Genomic DNA, 24,114 nt, shown 5'->3' with positions numbered 1-24,114 from the left:
CTATATCTGCAAATTCTCGCACTAAGACTTTTAGAACAAAATCTCTCTTCTCTCCCCGCTCCATATCAGAAAGTGTAAGAAACATGCGTTGTATCATGGGGTTGAGACTAATAAATCTAGCTTCCATCATGCGTACCAAACAAACATAGGCATCTTCATAAGTAGGGACAGCTTTTGCAAGGGGTATATCTTTAAGATCTTCATGCATACTAACATGGGTGAAAAATTCTTCTATATTATCTCTTCCAATTATAGACCCTTGTCCCACAGGTATATCGTTTATAGTAAAATTAAAAGGAAACATGTTGAAATAAGTAAAGCGAATGCAAGTAACTAATTTTTTTGTGTGTTTTTAATATAGAGTGCAAGACAGTAAATAAAGTAGAACTAGCAACTAATTTTTTTGTGTTTTGATTTAGTGCAGCAAACAAGAAAGTAAATAAAATAAAGCAAGATAAAAATAAAGTAAAGAGATTGGATTGTGGAGACTCCCCTTGCAGCATGTCTTGATCTCCCCGGTAACGGCGCCAGAAAATACTATGCATGGAAATTAAAAGGGACAGAAAGTCTAGTTTGTTGTTTCTTAGTCAGGAAACGTACATTGAGAAAGTTCTTCATCGTTTTAATATGCATGATGCAAAGTCAGTTACTACTCCTATTGCTTCTCATTTCAAGTTGTCAGCTTTACAATGTCCTAGCTCTGAAGATGATATTGAGTACATGTCTCGAGTTCCCTATTCTAGTGCTGTTGGTTCCTTGATGTATGCCATGGTTTGTTCTCGTCCTGATCTGTCATATGCTATGAGTTTGGTAAGTCGATATATGGCTAATCCTGGTAAAGAACATTGGAAAGTCTGTTCGGTGGATTTTCGGGTACCTTCGCGGCACATCAAAAGCTTGCTTGAGGTTTGGAAGGATTGGTGAGGGGCTCGCCGGATATGTGGATTCAGATTATGCTTGGCGATTTGGATAAGAGAAGGTCCCTCACAGGTTATGTGTTTCTTGTTGGTGGATGTCTGTTGCGGATTGGAAGGCTACTTTGCAGGATCGTTGTTGCACAATCTACTACGAGAGCTGAGTACATGGCTATTGCTGAGGCGGGTAAAGAGGTTTGTTTGGTCTGAAAGGTTTATATGCTTGAGCTTTGTGGAGATAATTCTTGCATTAAGTTGTTCGATGGCAGTCAAAGTGCTATTTATCTTACTAAAGATCAGATGTTCCATGAGAGGACAAAGCACATTGATATTAATTAAGTACCACGCAATCAGAGATGTGGTTGCAAAAGGTAAAGTTAAGGTATGCAAGATTAGTACTCATGATAATCCTGCTGATATGATGACTAAGCCTGTCCCTGTGTCCAAGTTTGAGCTTTGCTCAAGCTTGGTTGATATATCTTGTTTAGTCCAAGTGGCTATTGGCGCCAGACAAGTGTTTTCTTTGTTGATTCAGGTGATTGTTGAAGTTCATGCTACAAGGAATTTGTCTCAAGGTGGAGTTTGTTATATTGTGATCCAAATTCCAAGAAGAGGCTAACTTCTGACGAGCGGAGAGAGGGTACGGATCGTTTCCACCGTCTATATATATTCCCTGTAAGCCGCCGCTAGGGTTTTGGTCACATCATTGTACACCCACGGTGTTTGTAAACACCATCGAAATAGTGAAGTTTTGCTGGCTGGCGCCCGTGGTTTTTCCCTTGTGTGTTGCAAGGGTTTTCCACGTTAAAATCTCGTGTCCCCTGCAGTGTTTTACTTTTCGTTCTTCGTTTATTGTGCATCTCGATTATAACACTTGTCACATAGCAGTCCATTAGCCAACCACGTATCAGTCCAGAATTTAGTGTTGCGCCCATTATTCACTTTGTTCTCAGCATCCAATTTGAAAAGATGCTTTACCCTTTGGATGTTGTTCCAAACTTGGGACCCTTTTTGTGGCATGGCCATGAAAATGTCCCCATCCTGAGTTACTTGGCACGAACAAGATCTGCCCAGAGGCCTTGCTTGTTCTGGCTAAGCTTCCAAACTCATTTTAGAAGCAGATCCACATTCGTGAGCTTAGTGTTAATAATCCCCAAACCTCGGAGGTCCTTAGGTTTGCACATCGTAGCCCATTGACCATATGACGTTTCCTCTTGTCCCCACCCCCTCCCAAATGAACTCGCATCCGAACTTGTCCATACTCGAAGTTTTATTCAGATATATGCATGTTTAAACATCGGTTTGTGGACATTTGGGATTATGTTGTTGTAGAAAAAAAGCCACACGGAACATCCACATATGAGCTCAGTTGCACTTTTGTGGCCCTCACATGTAGCAAACCCAAATAGAAATCCAAAGACAAAAAACCACTAATAAACTGTAAAATATGCAAGACCTGGTTTGAAAATTCGGATCGCTTGATTAAAATGTCACATGGAGTCTAGACCCTTCGATTTAAATAAATAAAAATAATATTTAATAAAATTGACTCGTAGCAATGCACGAGAATTTTTTCTAGCAGGAATCCAACAATAGGAAAACACTCACTAGTAAAATGTAAAATATGCAAGCCCTTGTTAGAAGAGTAGGACTACCATATTGGAATATCACATGGAGTCTAGACTCTTCAATCCAATTAAATAATGTACAATTCAAATTTCATCAAATTTCAATAGATATTATTTCATTTCTTTAGTCACAAAATCTTATTAATTTTTCCTATTAACCACTTTCAAGATTCCACCAAATTCTAGGAGGCTTTGTGCATGAGTCTAATATGGTGTCCATATTAATGCATGGCATGAGTATCTATAATTTATATGTGGTGTGTCCAAACACCAATTGGTGGTTTCAAACTTATATTTGTTTTAAAGTTAAAATATTTACACTTTTACGGTTGTTGTGGGAAACAATAATAGCCAGGATCCCTCCTATGCCTATATGGAACTTACATGAATGACCTTCATGCAAAGTAAATAAAAAAATCAAACCAAGTCAAGCCAACATAGGCCTAGGCCATTGGTCCATAAAAACATAGGCCTAGGGCAAATGCATGGTCAACTAGTGAAAAAAAAGGAACAAATGATAATCCCAAAGGTGAAGCCTCGTGAAGAAAGACATACATTGGGTGTGATGATAGATGGCCTAGCTCACCATGGACATGGACTAGACTCTCTCCCCTCAAAATGCCTCCTAGGCTTGTGAATTAAATTTTAGCGGTGTATCGTTTCCATTTACTACAACCAACCTTTAGTACGTTTGTCAAGGACTCCTCGCTGATGTGGGCATTACCCTTCGGGTAGCCGGTATTACGCTACCTCCTACGGCCCGACCGGGGGCCCATGAAGATTATCCATCGACCAAGGTGGGCCGTTATGTCGGTTCCAAAGAAGGATTCTTGAAGAACAAGGCAAGAAGACGAAGAGAACAAGGAAAGTTTAGACATGGACTCTTTGTAACCTAGTCGTACCCGGACAGACTTCTCGAGACCTGGCTCACAATATAAGGGCCAGGAGAGAGTCTGCAGAGGGACACACAATCAATTTAGCCATAACCACTGTAAGTCTAGAGCTAGGACATAAGAAACCTTAGCCTCTCGACGATATCATAGTCAAAGCCTTCGGCACCCCATTGTAACCCGATATTCTCAATAATCAAGATCAGACAAGCATGAAGTAAGGGTTTTACCTCACCGAGGGCCCCGAACCTGGGTAAACTCTCTCCCCGTTTGTTTGGTATCTGATGTCTCGAGTTAGCCTGCAGGATTCCGTCAACCCTAAGCCCCAAAAGGTCGGCATTACCGAGGAGCACCCTCGACACCTGCCTTATATAACTCTTAAAGGGATGGGAGCTCAAACACATCCAACTCAAATACATAGAAGGGGTAAGAGAGCTTCAAGACTGTTCGAGAAGTTCTAGTTTCAGAACTGAGAAGTCTGGCGATGCTCGAAATAACAGCGGGGATGAGAATTGGGGTAAGCCTAGGGGTATCCCATCCGGCTAAAGTTGACAACCAAGCCCCTCTATAAACTTTCCTTACACGAGAGTTAGATCACGCTCTAGCAAGGCGTGCATACATATATAAAAGACAATCGGTGTGCCAATACTCGTTAAGTGTACGACAACCTTCGTCATTAGGGCGTCATATATACATGCCCCGTACTCACTAATTTTTGGCGCGACTATGTACTCTTTTGTTCTTCCAGTAACATCAATAATAATCATTTTTTGTGTTTCTGGTATTTGTTTACTTGACTATGGGTATTCATTAACAAGGTTGCATCCTACTATATTATTTATTTGGAATATATTAATCATCTAGTTGTTCATATTTACTTTGTTTTATTTTATTTATTGTGTTGTAATTACTTGATTAAAAAATAGGATAACTACTATAAATGAAAAATATACGGCAACCAATATTTGAAGAAAATTATTTTTCCCTGGTGCATCACTTACCCATGTTCATTAGTACCTTTCTATGGGACCACCCAACCAAATAATTACTCATTAACCAATCAATAGTCTCTTTAAGAGAGTAATTGTATAATTTTCTTTTCACGCAACTTTGGAGTCAAATTGTCTTTTGTAGTACACTAAATTGTTTGTGATGTTGGGTAATTATTGTGTTGACTAGCCGTCATGATGTCGACCCACTTATGAATAGAATATAGAAGATACAATTACGAGTACATAACAAGAATATAAAGAAATACATTCCCATTCCAAAATTAGTTATAAACTATGTCAGCCCATATTTATTTTTAAGAGGGTGTACCCCTTCTTGTGCCAATACACATCGCACAATATGGTACTAAAAGTTCCTCAAAATCTCATGTGTCGGTAGGCGCAAGCTATTAAGCTAGGCCTACGAAGAAACTTCGACTTCACATTTTTATGGTACTTCATTTTGTCTACAATATTCACTATTAATTAGTAGAATATTGAGCATTTGTAATTAGAAAAATTAACACCATATTGGACATTTCACAAAATGATACACCGCACTAACAAATAACAATAAAATCACTCCACTAAAACAAAACATGAAATTCATGCAACATACTCAAATAACTGTAGTGGTTATATGAAAATAACAACCAAACCATCATAACTCTTGATCTTTGCTCAAGAAACCTTTACTATGGAACCAAACACATAAACAAAAATGAGATATTTGGTTCGAGAATCATGTCGTACTAGGATATTTTGATGACCTTTATTGCGGTGTTGGTTGGGGTGGATCCATTTAATAATTTCTGGGAGCCTTATCCTTATGACTTATGAAGGACATATGCGTGATACACCAAAAATACATGATTCTTCTAAAACCAAGCAAAATGAGTTAGAATCAAATTTTCAATTCATTGCCAGATTCTCCTAATCAGATTTCCCAAAAAATACACATCAAATAGGAACCAACCAAGGACACAAGAAATGAAAGCACCTATAATGGTATCACCTACACAACAAAATAAATATTGTCCTATATAAACATGTGCTGAAGTGGCAAATGATTCGATGACAATCATAAAGCATGACACATACATATTACAAGAACAAGTGACATATCTCTAACGAGGACATCAAAGGATAGTAATCACATCGATGGATCTTTGCAGGAATAGTACCTTAGTTTTATGGATGTTCGTGGCCGTAGGAACGAGATGAATATTGTCACTGAAGACAATTTGAAATTGGAAATATGAATTTCCAGAGCACAATGACTCTAAAACGTCCGGATTATATGAAATTTGGTCCTTATTCTAGTAAAAGAAGTGTTCATAAATAAAAAAGAATAAACATCTTTCTATTTTGACGATAAAAAAGAAATCTAAAGCAACTAAAATACTCCAAATCGCAACTTAGGAAGGGGCAAGCCGGAGGAAACCGACCTGGAACGAACACGGGTCGTTTTCGGGAACTCGCGGAGAGGCGGTATAGTGGGCGGAGTCAGTGGAGGAGAGGGAGAGGGGGCTACAAATACCCCCCCGCCCACGCCACGTGACGCCACCGGATGCAAACCTATTTATATAGTATCCTTAATTCCCCATCTCTCTCGTCCGCCTCCTCCTCCCCCTCCCCTTCCCCTCCTCTCCCCGACCTCCCCCAACCCGCCTCGCCGTCGCCCCCTCCCCGCAAACCCTAACCCTAGGCGCCCTGCGCCGCCCCCATGGCCAGCAGCAACGTCTCCGCCGTCTACATCTCCGTCATCGAGGACGTCGTCGCCAACGTCCGCGAGGACTTCATCACCTACGGCGTCGGCGACGCCGTCCTCAACGAGCTCCAGGCTGTAAGTTCCCCCCCCCCCCCCCCCAATCCCCTCCAATTGCCGCTTGATTTCCCCGATTTTGACGCCTGCCTCCCCGATCCGGCCCCAAAACCCTAGCTATGGGAAATGAAGATGCTCCACTGCGGCGCAATCTCGGGGACCATCGACCGCACCAGGGCCCCCGCCGCGCCCGCCCCCGCCGCCGGCGCCACCCCGCCCGTGCACGACCTCAACGTCCCCTACGAGGCCACCTCCGAGGAATACGCCACCCCCACCGCCGACATGCTCTTCCCACCGGTGAGCACCAAATCCCCTCTTATATTCCCCCCTCTCTCCAAATCGGCAGCGATCTCTCCGGGTTCTAACGGGGTTAGCCCTCTTTCGTTCGTTGCAGACACCGCTCCAGACCCCGATTCAGACACCGCTTCCAGGAACAGAGGCCGGTATGTACAACATACCCACCGGGCCCTCTGACTACGCCCCTTCGCCCATCAGCGACATGCGAAACGGCATGTCCATGAACGGGGCTGATCCAAAGACCGGCCGCCCAAACCCTTTCATGGTAAACTCAATTTATATATTCTTGATATTTTCCTTTCCTTTAAGCACAGTATTTTCATGTTTGTAAGTTTTGGTTTGCAGCAGTCACCTTCGCCCTGGATGAACCAGAGACCGCTGGGGGTGGATGTCAACGTTGGTATGTCCTGTGTCATCTTTTTGTTCGTGGCATGCCATTTGTCTTGACTCTGGTCGGACCAGTGTTGATCGAGGAAAGCAAATGATGCTTGGACTATTTTGGTTCATGTGTACAGCTTATGAGGAGAGCCGGGAGGACCCTGACAGGATGGTGCAACCACAGCCACTGACTCAGGTATAGATCAACTAACGGCACATATTTGATTCTCCTGCTGCAATCAGTTCCATTGGTTACTGGCTATGTGTCAACCTTATATGGGTGATTTTGGTCTAGAAAAAATAACATAACATGTGCTTATTATTACTTCTACCTTTAAAAGATACAGTAATATTTAGGATTTTTTTCCTGGAGATTACCCTTTCATCCTACATTGTGCTCTTACATCACTTCAGTGTTTTGAAATAGTGGAATCATACATTATTATTTTTCACCCGTAAGCACAGTATTTTAATTGGGTACCATATTCCTCTTTTATGTTGTATTGGGTGCACTAAGCAAGAACAATCTAATCTATCTAAAGCAGTAAATCATCCCTTTGAATTAGCTTATTGCCCTGACCTTACTGAAGGAAGAGAGATCCTGTTTTTTTTTTCCTTGTTCATTGCCCAGACCTTTTGAGTTCTGATGGACAAACTAAAATCAAGTAGGTTTAGCTCTGTATATTAGAACAATGAATAATATTTTGGTAACACATTCTGCATTGATGGCAATGCATGTGGTCATCTGGCAGGGAAATCTTATCAGTTAAATTTGTGGTAAAATAAAGTTTTTCAGTTCTGTTTTAAGTTATGTGTTCCCAAAGGCACCTCACCCATACATGCAACTTCAGAAGTTGTAACATTTCCTCAGCATGAATACTGCAGAGAAGTATACACAATCTGATGCAGGGATCAACTACCTGTACAGTTACCACCCAAACATATAAAACCAATTATGCATGGATTGCAGTTCTTGATCATGCATTTTATGTTTGTTTGAACACAAGTTGACTGTACTATCAGCTGCTTACAACAAGTGATTTTAGCCTTTCGAAATCCTGATTTTCATTATATTTTTAATAATGTATTTATACTTGGTTCATTTCATTTTGTAGGATTTTCTGATGATGTCTTCTGGAAAGCGCAAGAGGGATGAATATCCTGGTCAGCTCCCTTCTGGTTCTTTCGTGCCACAACAGGATGGAAGTGCTGATCAGGTTCTCGAATTTGTGGTGTCAAAGGTACTGTTCAAAATCTCATATAAACCACTTTTTACCTTTAATGGTACCACATATTGCTAGCTAGAGGTGGGATTATGGATGATATAGAGGAACAATCTGATTTTCGTTAGCATACATATTAGATATTTTATAAGTGTCAAGTGCATGGATCATGTAAATTAGTTAAAACTGTAAAGTAGGTAAAACAAAGAAAAAGGTAATTGCACATGTGAGGTTTCTATTTCAATGATATTTTGCCTCGTCTGGTACTGTAAGATAGTGATACGAGACTATTGGTTTTCAAGTTTATTCACAAATGTAGAGGACTTGCTTACATAAGAAAATATGACAAACTAAAAAGTAATGCCTAAGTTACCTGGCCCATTGTGCTTGCCAAAGCACAATATGGCCAAGCCATGACCTTAGTCGCTACTTACCAGTTATCACCACTTTGACTGACCCCTGCCACTTAGGTGTCTTTTTTAAGAGCACATGAAAAAAAGAATCTCATTTCACTATGATTGGAGAAAGCACACATAAAACCTCACACAAAATCCTAGTAGCAACTACTGGGATTTGCCCGGAGGAACCAACTTGACATAGGGGGTAGTAAGACGATGAGACTGCACAGCCATGATATGAATATGTGACTAAGTTCAACGAGTTCGTTTCTCGACAGGCCTGTTTGTAATGGCGAATATTTTTTGTGAAATTCAGTATTTAGTTTATTTTAGACTATATGTGAAAGCTCACACAAAGAAGTACCCGATGATATGATTCTTCCACCAACCGAAATGTTGAATTCTTCTCTTTTAGTGTCTGCCGGTTCATGTGATGTTAGAGAACAGTTTTCTTGGTCCCTGAGTTGGAATATAAGTAGCCAGGTTTTACAGGAAAATCACTATTTATATACTCCCTCAGATCCAAATTAATTGACTCAACGTTATCTAGATATGCATGTATCTACAGCTAAAACACGTCTACATGCATCCATATCTAGACAAAATAGAGTCAATTAATTTGGATTGGAGAAAGTAGTATATACACAACCGTCTCACACGTGAAGGTCACGTTCTCTTTCTTACATGCTTGTGTAAAATTTCTGAGAGTATATTGTGAATGTCTATGCTATTTCTATAGGAACAATTTTCGTTTTCCTTAATTAATTTGTATATTCTAGCTTTATTAGTCTATATGCCACCTGAATAACATAACAATACGTCACATGTTTGCTGCCTAATTATTCTAAAGTGTGCTAATTTGTCATATGCTAACCTAATAGTATGCACGTAGATGTGAAAAGCTGTTCTAGTACTGAACAACTATCGTTGTGGATGGACTTTGACTAAGCTCGTAAGCACTTTGCAGATGGATATGCTTACCGTATCTTACTGGGATGTCGCACAAATGTTTTCTCGAAGTGCTTGTTAAGTCAAGAAAACTCTATGCTGTTCTTTGAACTCATGAGAGAGTTATACCTAATCTGTTTGATACTGGTTTTGTAATGACTGAATTAGAACAGCAGTAGGATCAATGGATGGTTTTCAATTTGTTGTGTCAGTTTGTTCATTGTACACAAATAGGCACATACTTATGGATCTTTACACTGAACAATCATGTTAGTTCGTGAGCTGACTTGACATTTTGCTATTTTATTAGTACCAAAGCTAAATGTTTTAGACCTTATTGTAAAAGCTCTTTATACTGGGTTTCCAATTTTCTGTTTTTTCGTGTTTTGTCTGGGAAGTTCTCATTGTCCTTTTTTTGGTCTTTATTTAGGATAACGCAGCACAGGTATGGAATTCCATTATGAACAGGCAAGAGTCAGCAACTAATGCGTCTTTGGTCAAACGAACAACAATGAGTCCAGTTCTTCCTCAACGGGACGGGATGCAAGATGATTATAATGATGTATATATCATTCTAAACCTCAATCAGTTTATCTTAGATCTTCAAAATCTGTGACTAACTGTTCCTTTTTTTATAGCAATTCTTCTTCCCTGGAGTTCCAACAGAAGACTACAATACCCCTGGGGAATCTTGTAAGTTTCCTCATAACATACGCGGCTGATATATCATTTCTATGTGTTGCTGATCCTGGTAATATTTTGATGTTGTTAGCTGAGTATCGAACTCCCACGCCTGCTGTTGTAACACCACAGCCAAGAAACGATACAGGGGATGAAGATGATGATGAACCTCCTCTTAATGAAGATGACGACGATGATGATGAGACAGATGACTTCACAGAAGATAATGATGAACCTAACACACAACACCTTGTCCTTGCACAATTTGACAAAGTAATAGTAGTACCTTTTAATATAATATTGACAATGCAGAATTAGCTTTACCTTATGTTTCAGTCTGCATGTCTAATTTCTTAACTTGGTTACATAGGTGACAAGGACAAAGAATCGCTGGAAGTGCACATTGAAGGATGGTATCATGCATTTGAATGGCAGAGATGTTCTATTCAACAAGGTGGGTTTGATTATCTTTTTTTCTAACCTTTTGAATCTATTGTGATATAAACATGACTGAGCAATTGGATGGTTTTTTCTAGCTACTGATCACATATATGGACTATCCGTAAAATAAATACTCATTCAAAGTATAGAACATATTTTGATTATTCAAGTAATAAAAATTAACTGAAAATAACATCAGTTTGGAGCTCAAGTTTTCTAAGAACTTAAGGTACATTAATACATGAACTCTATATGCTGTTAAAGATGTACAGCCAAACAGTGGTTTAAAATTGCTGCACTTCTGGGTTGATTCAGTTTAACAATTTACTGGTAGTTAAGAGGAAGGTTGCTGATGTTTGAATAGCCTGTTAAACTATATAATAGTTGAGTTCACAAAATCGCCATTCATGCACATTAATTTTGCCCGACAACTTTGAACTCTTGACTTTTGTCCTCTCCTGTGGGAAGTACTTCTGTCATAAGTATACACATCTGTGGACTGGAAAAACTACATATGGAGTACCTATAAGGTTTCAATGTGCTTAACTTGTTGCATATATAATGCTCCCGTAGCTGACTTCGATGTTACTATGATGTTGCAGGCTTCGGGGGAGTTTGATTTTTGAATTTTGCAGTAAAGATGATATTTTAGGAAATCCTGTATCGACTGTCTTTTAACATAAGAATGGGGAGGTGACAAAGCTGGTGCAGTGGCGAGTTTGGCACTATGATCATGTGTCGTGTTTTGCTGTTGAGGCTTGCTTCGCCCAGTTAGGTTGTTACCGTAACTGTCACTGTAAAAATGATACAGTTGGGACTTTTGTGGACATTTTTCTTGAGATGGTCACTTGAAGCTGCTGCGGAACTATCATATCTGATATAGATCCTCCGTTTCTTGTCCTGTTAGGTGAATTAATACCTAGTTCGCTGTACAAACTAGTGTGATGTTGTCTGCTCATTGATTTAGTACTTGCCGCATTTGGCTGGATAAAGATACAGACGGTGAACACATTTTAAAACCAAAATAGGAAGCTCAATGTCGTTGGTCCCTTGCAGAAAACGAAAGCAGAGATCTAAACTGCAATGTGTTTTCCCTTAACTGATTCATACTTCCTTCAGACATTTTGTATAACTGTATTTACACAATATTCCTCAATACTTAGGTAGACCAGAATAAAGGGTGGGCTTCATGCATTCTATTAGAGCATCTCTGATAGATGGTGCAAAGGGGGACAAAAAATAGTTACATTTGAGCGAGCACCGAATTTTGCCCCCCTGGCTGCAAATTTGCAGCACCCTGTGGCTGCTGCAAAATAGAGTTTCACGCTTTGCCTCAACTGCCTGGCTGAAGTTTCATTTCTCCTGCCCGATGCTGGCCCTTTCCCCTGAGGCCCTGACCGTTGCAAGCGGTAAATTGAGCCACTTCGCTGCCCCTTCCGCTTCTTCCGGCGTTGTTGCTGCCTGCCTAGCTGCCTCATTGACATAGTGGTGTTGTGTGTTGCCACAGCGCAGCTCGTGGTCCTCTGTCCTGTCCCTGCCGTTAGCTTGTTGCTCATGATCTAAGTTGGGCTAAATTCGTCTCCTATCTCACTCGTTCCTGACCCCACACCTGCGAGGCCAAGACCTTGTGGGTATCCTTCATCGGTAGAAAGGAAGTAGTTTATCAATCGGATTGACTATGCACCGATTGATCATTTGTTCTTGAGTTCATGTCCTGCTCACTCAAATAGCGAATAATTCTCCTAGTGGACCAAGGTTTAGCCTGGTGGTTGAGCTCGTCTAGGTTTGAGTCTCCGCACTCGCAACCCGGTGATGTATGCACCAATTTCTTAGCGAAAATACCGCGATGCCCCCCCCCCCCCCGGCCTAGTTTTTTTTTTTTTATTAATCCGCCTCACGGGAGCCGTTTGTTCATAGTTGATGCATCCGTCAGTTAGTACCGTAAATGCTGCTCTGGGCTTGCAATTATGTGCTATTGGGATCTGCTCCTGTTAGACCACATGTTCCCTATACAGTAGTCAAACCTTTCCCTTCCTGTTTCCAAACTACATAGGGATCTGAACTAAACAAGGGATCTCCCCTGCGTAGGCAAAATATGTGTGATTTTGCAGATCGTTACTGATAATGTGTGGTCGAGCCGTGGAGGGACCCATTACAAGGATGATCATGAACTATTTGCATTGTGATATTTTTGAATAAGTACTATTTTGCGTTTTATTTGTTTCAGAATTATTTGAGATAAAGTTCACATTATTTATTTATACGTATGCAATTGTGGAGAAAAAGTAGAGGTGCATGGTGCCCTATTTTACATCAACTGACGTGGCAGACTTATCCTAAAATCCATCATCTTCAAAAACACAAACTGTTTGGTGCCTTTAATTTTCTTAGGTATCCTATTTTACATCACCTATTAGAGAAGCTCTTACTTTCACAACAAGATGTTGGGACGGGCCTGGTCCTTTCCCCCTTGCTCTGTTAGGGATACTGCGGTCTCAACCGGAAAGTGTCTTTGACACATGGACACCAATTCTTTCCTCACTTTTAGATTTTTTTAAAATTTAAAATATCATGTTTCTAAGTATCAAAAAATTATGACGTTCAACAATAGATAGATTTATACGGGTGGGGTGTATGCAGTCCCGTTAAAAAATACTCTGTATTCTAAACTATATAAAAAAGACAAATTTCTAATAGTAAATGGTAGTAAAATAGTATTACAATAGTGTATCCCTTTGTCAGAAATTTGTTCTTTTGTATTTCTTAAAATTTAAAGTATTTTTACCGGGGTTTTTTTTTTGCATACACTTCTGATGAACATATCTATCTACATATTTAACGCCATAATTTTTAAAAACATATAAGTTTGAGGTTTTGAAATTTTCAAAAAGCTGAAAGTGGAGAAAGCACCGGTGCCCATGTGCACCAAATCCTGGTCTCGTCTCAACTCTCTTATGTCCCCTTGCTCTATTTAAGGGCACATGCCATCTCAACTATGTGTCCTCACATGGGTTAGATGGGAATGCGGGCGAGGCAAGTGCAAGATACATGTTAGCCTGAATTTGTGTATAGTGAATATTATAAATTTCAAAACTGCTAGTTTTTTTTAAAGATTTTCTCGTTTTTGTGTAGCTGAAAATACGAAAAAACCATGCTCATAGAATGCATCATTGACTACCCCAAACATTTTTTTAGAATATTTTAGAGCTTTAAATACAATTTTAATTTTTAAAACATAAAGCGCTCTCTTGAGCTTGGCCTTCATTTGTCCAGACTTTCAGCCATCTAATTTTTGGGAACAAGATGGCGCAAATATGAAACTAGAATTTACTATGTTATGGCATACGTGGTTGTCCCTTTCCCTTTTTTGAAAAAATAAAATGCGTGTATCTAATGGCATGGAAATCGCACCATCAATATTTATCGCTCTAGGTGAACATCTTTTTTCTTTTGCGTAGGCTCCAGTTAACTTTTTTCGGCTGAAAGACGCTTACAAATAAATACATACACTCACTTCTACGAAGGCACACACGTACACGATACACCCTACCTCTTTGAGTATATTCGAAAGACTGAGTCCAAAAAACAAAGTGCCTCACTACTAACGTAAAATTTGCCTTCCACTGTGAAAATATTCCGTCTTTGTAAGACCCTAGGTGTCGGGGTTTGATATCCGGTGAGCTAGAGGTACCACTATCTTCTTAACCATGTAACCATATGTTGGTTCGCGAGCAATCAACATTGTTGGTTTTATATAGCTCCAAGAGTTTAAAAGATACGCCGCAATATTATTCTTTTCGTTCTGCTAGAAACACAACATTATTCATGCCACGTCAAGCACACTCGCACGTGACGTGAGCGATACACTCGAGCATCCTTGCCTAGCCGATCTTGGGGACCTTGACGACCTTCTTGTTGGAGGTGTTGATGAAGACTCGGACGCGTTTGGTGTTGACATCTGCGGTCACCATGGAGTCGGCGGGCACCACGATCACCTCCACGTCCGGCCGGTCTCTCATGATCTTGTGCTTGGCCACCACAGCCTTCAACCCCACCAGCTCCGGCCACGACGATTTCGCCGGTTCACACATTCTTGCAGAAACGCTGAATCCAAGACCTGAAGGTTTTCAGAAAATGTAGCGACATCGGGTTGTCAGTGAAGATGGAAATGTACAGAATCACACGCACCCAATCTGAAGAGGACATGCTAACCTGTTCTTGTTCGTTGCTTGAACCCCTGTGGTTTGGCTTGCTGTAGTGTCCAGCTTTGGTTTATGGATTGGATCTGGATGGAGATGGTATTTATAGTCTAGCTTGGAGTAGATCGGGCGAGGCATCTTTGACAATGCGATGCTTCAGCATGTGATCCTTCTCTATCTGTTCTTAGAAGGTATTGACATTTTATTCGATCAATGCTTCGCTCTCGATCTTGCTTGCTCCGGCCGGATGATTCTCCATGTGCATCGATCTTTACGGAGGGACGAGTGCGGCCATCCTGGACCGAGTCAGTGGAGTTCGGCGCTTATAAACAAAGATAAGTCCCGACTACTAGTGACTTGTCCACACAGATCGATAAAAAATCCACAAATTGTAGGCTTCGTTCAGGATCAATGCATATCCCATGTTAGCTAGGTGCCGCTGACTTCTGACTTTTGAGGGAGAGTTCACCGGTTCAGAAAATGACATTTTAGATGGTAATGTATAGTTTAGTTTTAGAGTTAGTGATAATCGTTGTATTATATTAGAATTAGTTCCATTTTCCAAGACATTTTCTAAAATTATATCTCGGTGGGTTTCATCACAAACATGTAGATAACCCAAATGGGTATTGGTGAAACCTGAGGGATAACTATTTGTTTGCTCAGAGGCAGAGTAGTGATGTTTAGGTAGCTCTAGGCATTGACCAAGTCTAGGTAGCATGCAGTTGTGCCACAAGTAAGTCATATGCTAGAGGAAGGAGGCCTCTTGGTTGGATGGTTCAAAACCATAGGACATTGTGCCGCTCATCTTCATGAGCTCATCACGGGAAAAATCGAACATCAAGAGAGCCTCGCATCAAGACTGATGAACTAACCACCGCGTACATTAGGCAATATGTTATCCTTTGGACCAAACTTGAAGATGTCAACCTTGTTGAGCATGTTGAGGATGATATTGTTTGGAATCTAACGGCGAATGGTCAATACTCGGCAGCCTCCGCTTAGAAGCCCAGTTCTTTAGGGCAATCTTCACCGACATGAACAAAATGGTATGGAAGATTTGGTCACCTCCAAAGACCAAGTCCTTTGCATGGATTGCTTTATAAAATAGGCTTTAGACGGCGAATAGATTAGAGAAAAGAGGGTGGCCAACGATGGTGCTTGTCCCTTATGCAAGCAAACTATGGACTCGGCTGCACACTCGTTCGAGCAATGCTGGTTCACTATTAGACTTTGGAGTCTCATCAAGGTGTGGCTCGGAGCTTTCGTCCTTGAACTCATGATTGACCAACTATTGCACTTGAAGATTGGTGGCGTCGGATGACGGCCGCCCCCTCTCCAAACCGAAAAGCGATGGGCTTCCTTACCTTGCTTGTTACTTGGGAAATTTGGAACGAAAGAATGCAAAAGTCTTCCATAACAAGCAAGCTCCCATGATGTTCATCCTAGAAAAAATAAAGAAGAAAGCAAAACTGTAGGTCTCCTCGGGAGCAAAACGTTTGAGTGAAGTTATACCGGGAGAGTAATCTGTTTGTATCAACTCTTCAGAGTGCCTTTTGTTGTAACTTGCAAAACTTCTTTTTAATTAATCGAATGAGGCAAAGCTTTTGCTTCTGTTTTTTTTAAAGATACAACAGAACCTACTCAATGGGGGAGAGAGCAATGACGGCCCATGAGGAAAAGACATTAAAATTATATATATTCGCGATGCATGGAAATCATATTTCTAAGTTCCGAAACTTTCCAAAAAATCATCGCACATAGATTATAGAATTAGGTTTGTGCCTAAAAAGTTTGAGACTTCAATATAATTATTTGTGATTTGTAAAAATAACAAAAAAGATTGTAGACGGGAGTGGTGTTTTGGAACATGGGAGCATATGCTCCCTATATTTTGAAATGCATGTTACATGTATTTTAAATTTCAAAAAAATTGAAACAAAAAATTCGTACGTACATCTTCACGTGCTACGCGCTCACAAAGTCGTTTCATAAAAAATGAACTTATCATGTGACGTGTGTAAAAAAGACAAAATTCAGTGCTGAAAACAATGCTTTTCACAGGATAAGTTTTCTCTTTTTTACATAGGCCACAAAAAATATTATTTTTTCGTGAAACTTGACGCATACACATATATTATGGAGATGTACATGTAGAATTTTTTTTCAAAATTTTTCCACACTTCGAAATATATTTTGTTGGTAGAGGGAGCATACGCACCCGGGAGCCGAATTGAATTTCCGATTGTAGACAGCATAATAAGTTTCAAAATTTGGTGAGGCGTGGAAAATGGAAAAAAGGAACATGGCTTGGCTAGCTTGGGATAAAATGATCCTTCCAAAATCCCACGGTGGTATGGGGTCCAGGGATGTGAGAATGTTTAACCAGGCCCTTCTAGCTAAACAAGTGTGGCGGTTGGTGGATAACCCAAATAGTCTGTGTGCAAGGTTACTAAAAGCAAAATATTTCCCAAATGGTAATTTGTTGGACACAGTTTTTACAGAAATCTCATCTTCAGTGTGGAAAGGTATTGAGTATGGTTTAGAGCTCCTAAAAAGAGGTATGATCTGGAGGGTGGGCAATGGAAGGAACATACGGGCCTAGAGGGATCCCTGGATTCCAAAAGGACCGACATTTCGCCCAATTTCAGAGAAAGGTGAATGCATGTACAATCGAGTATCTGACTTTTTGGATAGGAATGGTGCATTGAATTCTGACAGGCTGCACAAGTATTTTCGACCGGTTGATGTTGAGGCAATTCTGAAAATCAGAACTTCACCACGCCTTCAGAATGACTTCGTGGCGTGGCATACGGAGAAGACAGGATGCTTTACTGTCCGTAGTGCATACCACCTTGGAGTCTCAGAGCATATTGATCAAAATGCGGGTGGTGCTACAAGCTCTAGGTCTGATGGTAGTAGACCAGTATGGAACCTAATCTGGAAATCATCTTTGCCTCAAAAGATGAAAATATTTGCATGGAAGGTAGTAACAGGAGCGCTTGCTATGAGCGTTAATAAGAGTAGGTGACACCTACAAGATCAACACTTGCCGGTTATGTGGGTTAGCTAAGGAGGACTCACACCATGCTCTTGTCTCATGCCCTAATGCTGTGAAAATATGGGATCGCATGTGTGAGGTATGGCCCATACCGGCCAATACATCTGTGCTAAATACTGGCCAGGAGTGGCTTTTTGATATGTTGGATTCGGTTTTAGAGGAAGCAAGAAACATGATTATAATGGTTACGTGGAGAATTTGGCAACTAAGGAATGACATGGTCCATGACAAGGTTGTACCTCCAACCGAAGTAACCAAAAGGTACTTATGCAGCTACTTTGATACATCCGTAAGCAGTCTGTAACTGAAATTTTGAAGGGGAAGCGTCCAGGTGTTACGACTATGAAGCCTACTAGTGAGGCCCAGAATTCGCCAAGTACGCCATGGCCAAGGCCTAATCCCGGCTGGGCTGCACTCTCGGTCGATGGGTCCTTTGATGATGAAGGAAGAGCTAGTACAAGTATGGTTCTGCGGGAATTTTCTCAGCATGCCGAGTCCTGTTTAACTGCAATGATGCACTCGAAACTGAATTCAGTGCGTTGATGGAAGGACTAGCATTGGCACAAGAACAGTCGGAGCTGCCAATCATCATCCAATCCGACTGCGCCTCGGTTCTTACAGCTCTGGAGGAAAATATCCGGAACAGATCAATATACTGTCATCTAGTTGATGAGCTGATACGTTTGATGAATCTTCGAGAAGTTATACTCATGAAGATAGGTCGTGATCAAAATAGGGTTGCACATAGTCTAGCAAATTTGGGTAGAAGTGGAAATCGTACTGCTTGTTGGGTACAATCAGCTCCAGAGTGTGTGTCACGACTCTTGCTAGCTGATTGTAACTCTATATCTAAGTAATAAAATCTCGAGGATTTCCCCGCAAAAAAAAATAAGTTTAAAAATTTGTGACTTAACCTAAAAATAAGGTATGACTCCCAAAATGTTTGGTCCAGATGTCTGGAACCACAGACCAGATGATAATCCTCGCATGGGTGATCCTACAATCAGTTCCGAACTAATTTCTGTACCCCCACAATACAAAACGTAGCACGAAAGAGAAAGTGTTTCCAATGCATAACAACTGAACCTTGTCTGGTATAGGTCACAATAATAAACTTTATTCGAATCGAAAAGACCACATTATTCATGTATTGATGTACGTAGGTGCATGCATAATATTGTTGCTAACACGCGGCAGGCATGAATCATGTCGAGCACACTCGCAGGACATGGTCAATCGAGCTTATTGGCCTAGCCGATGGTGGGGACCTTGGCGACATAACCGGAGGAGTTGATGAAGACGCGGACACGCTTGGGGTTGTAGTCGGCGGTCACGAAGGAACCAACGGGCAGCACGATCACGCGCACGTCCGGCCGGTCACGAAGGATCTTCATCTTCGCTGCGTCAGACGTCGCCCGTAGCAGCTCCGGCCACGATGATTTGGCATCACCCATCTTCGCAAAATCCAAGACCTGAAAATCTGCAGCTAAAATAGCCACGACGACGGTGCTCAGCGAGACCCATACAAATCGCATGCATATACACAAATCTAAATACATAGCAAAACATGTAGAGTATATACGCTTGGTTGCAAATGCAAACCTGTATCTGAAGGTGGAACCTGTGGTTTGGTTTGCTGATCCTGCTTTGGGTTTCCTTCCCGAGCGGGATGCAGATGGTATTTATAGGACTCCCAAGTTTGAAAATGGGAACCTGCAAGGAGCAAGCATCTTTGAAAATGCCATCATTGCCATGCTTCAACATTTGAGACTTTTTGCAGCTTTGCATAAGGGCATCTCCAGCGGCGACGCAAATGGTCGCTGAGCGTTTTCGTCCGCCGTGACCGGAAATGCGTCTGGGCCCTGCTCCAGCGGGACGACGCAAAGTGATCGGCCCGTCCGCGGAGACGCAAACCTGGCCCAAATATGCGCCAGCTTTGCGTCTCCGCGGACGCTTGGCGGACGCGGCGAGCGTCCTCCATTTCTTACCCTGTCCCGCAAGTCAGCGAGAGCAAAATCGACCGCTTCGACCTGATTTCTTTTTTCACCCTCGTTGGTGCCCTAGTGCGACGGCCCCGCCCCAATCCCCGCCGTCCGCCACAGCGCCGCAGTACTCGCCGCCGGCACCGTTGTCGCCGCGCGGGAGAGCAGGATCGTACTCGGGGTTGGGGCTCCGGCGCGAACCTGCCGGCTGTTTTCGGGCGAAACGTTGCCGGTTGCGCCGCCCTTCCGCGCCGCCCACGACCTGTTCGACCTATTGCGCCGGTAGGTTCCTTCTCGTTTTTTCGGCCATTGATCAAGAGTTCGTATCGACGCAGATGGACGCGTGGCATATGGTGGAGAAGTTCCGCGCGGAGATCGTTGACTCCTCTTCGGACGACGAGTCCGATCATTCGGCGCACACATTGGCAACTACTGCGGCCTCCATGATCCACGAGTTCACCTCAAACCCGGGGCCGCAGCACCGGGGCTCTGTGAAGGGGCGCTCGAAAAACCTGCCGCGCAACAGAGTGGCAGGGCAGGCCCGCCTCCACAAGGACTACTTCCACCTCACCAATCCGATCTTTCCGGAAAAATTGTTCCGGCGCCGATACAGGATGTCAAGGGACCTGTTCTTGGTCATTCTACGGGGCGTCAGGAACTACGACCCCTACTTCCAATGCAGGCCCGATGCAACAGGTGCGCTAGGCTTCACCTCCTACCAAAAATGCTCTGCGGCTATTCGCATGCTCTCATATGGAATGGCTGCTGATATATTCGATGAGTATCTTCGAATGGGTGAGAGCACCTGCCTTGAGTCCATGTACAGGTTTTGCCGAGCCGTGATTGCCGTGTTCGGACAGTATTACTGTAGGGAGCCAACTGTTGAGGATACAAGACGCCTCCTATCTATCAACGAGTCTAGAGGCTTCCAGGAATGATTGGCAGCATAGATTGCATGCACCTGGGAGTGGAAAAACTGTCCATTTGGATGGCTGGGTCAGTACAACGGGCATGAGGAGGGACGGACTGTCATTCTTGAAGCTGTCATATCTCAAGATTTATGGATTTGGCATTCATTCTTTGGCATGGCCGGTTCCAACAATGATATCAATGTGTTGCACCGATCACCGGTTTTCGAAAGGCTCATGCAAGGCAAAGCTCCCGGGTGAGCTATGAGATCAATGGAAATGCATATGACAAGCCATATTATCTTGCTGATGGCATCTACCCTGACTGGGCCACATTGGTGAAGACTGTCCGTAATCCAAACTTCGAGAAGACGAAGAGGTTTGCCAAGATGCAAGAGGCTTGCAGGAAAGATGTGGAGCGTGGATTTGGTGTGCTCCAAGCTCGGTGGGCAACTGTCTGTCACCCGGCAAGAACATGGTCCCTGAAGACCATGCATGAGGTGATGACATGCTGCGTGATCATGCACAACATGATCGTTGAGAACGAGCGTCCTGATGGCCGCAATGAGAACCAGTGGGAATTCCAAGGTGAGTTGGTTGCGCCACTTCCTGGAGCTTCATCTTGGCAGGACTATCTACATATGAATGTAGAAGTCACAAACGATACCATCTCCAAACAGCTGCAGACGGATCTGATTGAGCATCAATGGACCATGGCTGGCCATGAAGATCATGCCTAGAGGACTAGTATCTTATTTTCATGTAGACTTTTAAAAATTTAAATGTTATAACTATGACTTCGTTGAAATCCTATTTGTTGTTTCAAAACTTCATATTTGATGCAAACGCGGAAATACGTCGCGCTGCTGGAGCCACCCCAGGGTGCAAACGGACGCGCGGACAAAAACGGTCTGTCTCGCGTCCGCCGCGCGCCAAACGGACATTTCGGCCGCTGGAGGGCACGCATACTGTTTTCTGCATGTGGCTGTGCATGACGCACGTTCGCGGCTGGCTTTGACAAATTGACAGGGTCCGGCCTTCTGACATGCATAACGCACGGCCGGCTTGATCATGATAGTTCGGCACAGATATTGAAAGAAGAGGTGTGCTTCGGTGCGCACCCTCTCCAAACTCGCGACTTATCGCCGAAGGGGTACGGTGGTCCCGATTTTGTTTTTTTTTTGTGCTGCCCGCCGAAACCCATATCCAAGCCCAGTGCAAGACTCGTATGGGTATACAGGGCCTGGGCGTATCTATACGGACGACCCCACGTGGGTGGGTCCCACGTGCTAAGCTAATCACCGTGATTAGCTCCCATTGCATGCATCGTTTTCATCGGCACGTACCGGAGATCTCGATCGAGCTGTTCCACGCCGTCGCTAGGTTGAACGCAAGCGGTTGTTGCCGGCCCGGCCGTCGGGCGGTTGTTGCCGGCACGTCCGTCGCCGCCGGTGGTTGTTTCGCACGTCGACGCCGCCGACCGCGCGCGAAGCCCCCCGCAGATCGACGACCTTGGAAAGGCGCGCCACCGGCTCGGCATCTTCCCCGCTAGGGTTTAAAATTACAGGTACCATGACTTCATCTTGTAGCATAGTAAGAGGACGCAATTCTGCCGGTTTTTCAATTCTAATTATGGTCCAATACTACGTGAATATGGAGAACTCTATATCTGGTATGATTGAGGAACAAAACGAGTACGTCGGCTATAATTCCGATGACTCCGAAATGGAGGATAATTTGCAGCACGAAGCCGGCTGGAGCGAAGATGAGTTTGATGTGAGCCACTATTTTTCATTTCGATTACCAGCAGTCCAGCATCATCAAATTATATATGGTTCCTCATGTCATAATTTATGCGATTGCGTACGATGAATTTGATAATGTTGACAACCATAGCGAACACACAGACGATCAAAATGATGAGAACCATGGTGAACACACAGACAGTCTAAATACTAGTGAGGTATGTGTAGTGACTCATACAGTGACATAAAATGATGCATGAAATGATGGCAACTGTAAAATTTACGGTTACTAAATTTCGAAATGCATTAATAAATTTCAGGAACAATTTGACACGCAGCTTGAGTACGACTATTACGGTGAATCCGACTTGGACACGGGCCACACTCGATGATGTGGAAGGTGCATCAGCTCCCGAGGATTCTCGTTGACATGAGCCAGGTTGTTATCTCTTTTTATCAGTCTTATATAGCTGGAACACATAAATTTATAGTTTTAATTAATGCCTACGTTTTCTACTTGCAGGCGACGCCAGAGCGCTAGTCAGCCCGAGAAACCACACAAAGGTAGCAATGGCAATGAATATCCCGATAGTGATCGGGATTTATACCGGATGATAAAAGAGATGACTTTTATTTCTGAAGCAAGCAGCATATTCTTTCTACAACAGATATGCTAAAGATTATGGGTTCAGCATCCGGCTTGACCAGGTTAAGCGGTTTGATGATGGAGTAATTCGGTTAAGGCGTTTTGTGTGTTCCGGACAGGCAGTACGTCCCAAAAACTAACTGACCACGGAAGGCCGTGTATATAGGCACAGACCTGAGTCTCGCTGCGGCTGCAAGGCACGTTTGGTGGTCAAGTTTGATGGAAGAACTGGTTTCTGGGTTGTTGAAGATTTTCGTGACAAACATAACCATGACCCAACTGAACCATGTCAGACTCCGTTTCTTCGATCCCATAAGACGATCAACGACGCGCAGAGATCTGAGATATTATCACTGGGATCCATGGGAATCGTGAAGCACCTCATTATGAGAAAATTCATTGCAGTGCTCCGGTTCATTTGCCGGTGTTGGATTCACAAGAAAGGATTTGTACAACATGTGCTCTAGGGAGAGGAGGAGGCTGCTTTTCGACGGTGACGCTACCACAGCTACCCATCCGCATTATGTCAAAGAGGAAAAAGAGGGACCCTGAATTTTTCTTTGAATATGACGTTGATGAAAAAGGCCGTTCGAAGCACATGTTCGGTGTGATTCCCAGATCACGTAGGGATTACCAGGACTAGGGAGATGTGGCTGGTGTTTGATAGCACATACAAGATGAATAAATATAAGATGCCATTTGTTCCTTTTGTGGGCTTGAACAACCACCGTAGGACAACGGTTTTTGGGTGTGCCATCCTTTCAAGTGAGAATGAACAAACATATGTTTGGCTTCTAAAGACTTTCCTCAAAGCGATGTGTCACCGAAGCCAAAGGCAAGAATCACGGATGCAGATGCCGCTGATGATCGCCGCAATCGGCGAAGTATTTTCCTGGTGTGCCGCATCGCATCTGCAGCCTTCCACATTGAAAAAAATATGGAGATGCATCTACCTAACAAG

The 24,114-nt window shown here is 42.7% G+C and overlaps 1 protein-coding gene across 1 annotated transcript; it reads left to right on the top strand.

Moving 5' to 3' along the window:
* The first annotated feature begins 6,090 nt into the window (after positions 1-6,090).
* Positions 6,091-11,483, top strand: LOC124707059 (transcription initiation factor IIA subunit 1-like). The gene is made up of 11 exons (XM_047238720.1): positions 6,091-6,267; positions 6,364-6,543; positions 6,641-6,808; positions 6,889-6,943; positions 7,059-7,117; positions 8,037-8,162; positions 9,921-10,052; positions 10,129-10,183; positions 10,263-10,444; positions 10,542-10,625; positions 11,215-11,483. Exons 1-11 carry the CDS (start codon positions 6,148-6,150, stop codon positions 11,236-11,238), a joined length of 1,185 nt encoding a protein of 394 aa, XP_047094676.1. The 5' UTR covers positions 6,091-6,147; the 3' UTR covers positions 11,239-11,483.
* The last annotated feature ends 12,631 nt before the right edge of the window (positions 11,484-24,114 follow it).

This window comes from Lolium rigidum, chromosome 4 (assembly GCF_022539505.1).
Source record: "Lolium rigidum isolate FL_2022 chromosome 4, APGP_CSIRO_Lrig_0.1, whole genome shotgun sequence".
NCBI lineage: Eukaryota > Viridiplantae > Streptophyta > Magnoliopsida > Poales > Poaceae > Lolium > Lolium rigidum.
The sequence above is the reverse complement of the archived record's forward strand: the minus strand, read 5'-3'. Positions and strand labels throughout refer to the sequence as shown.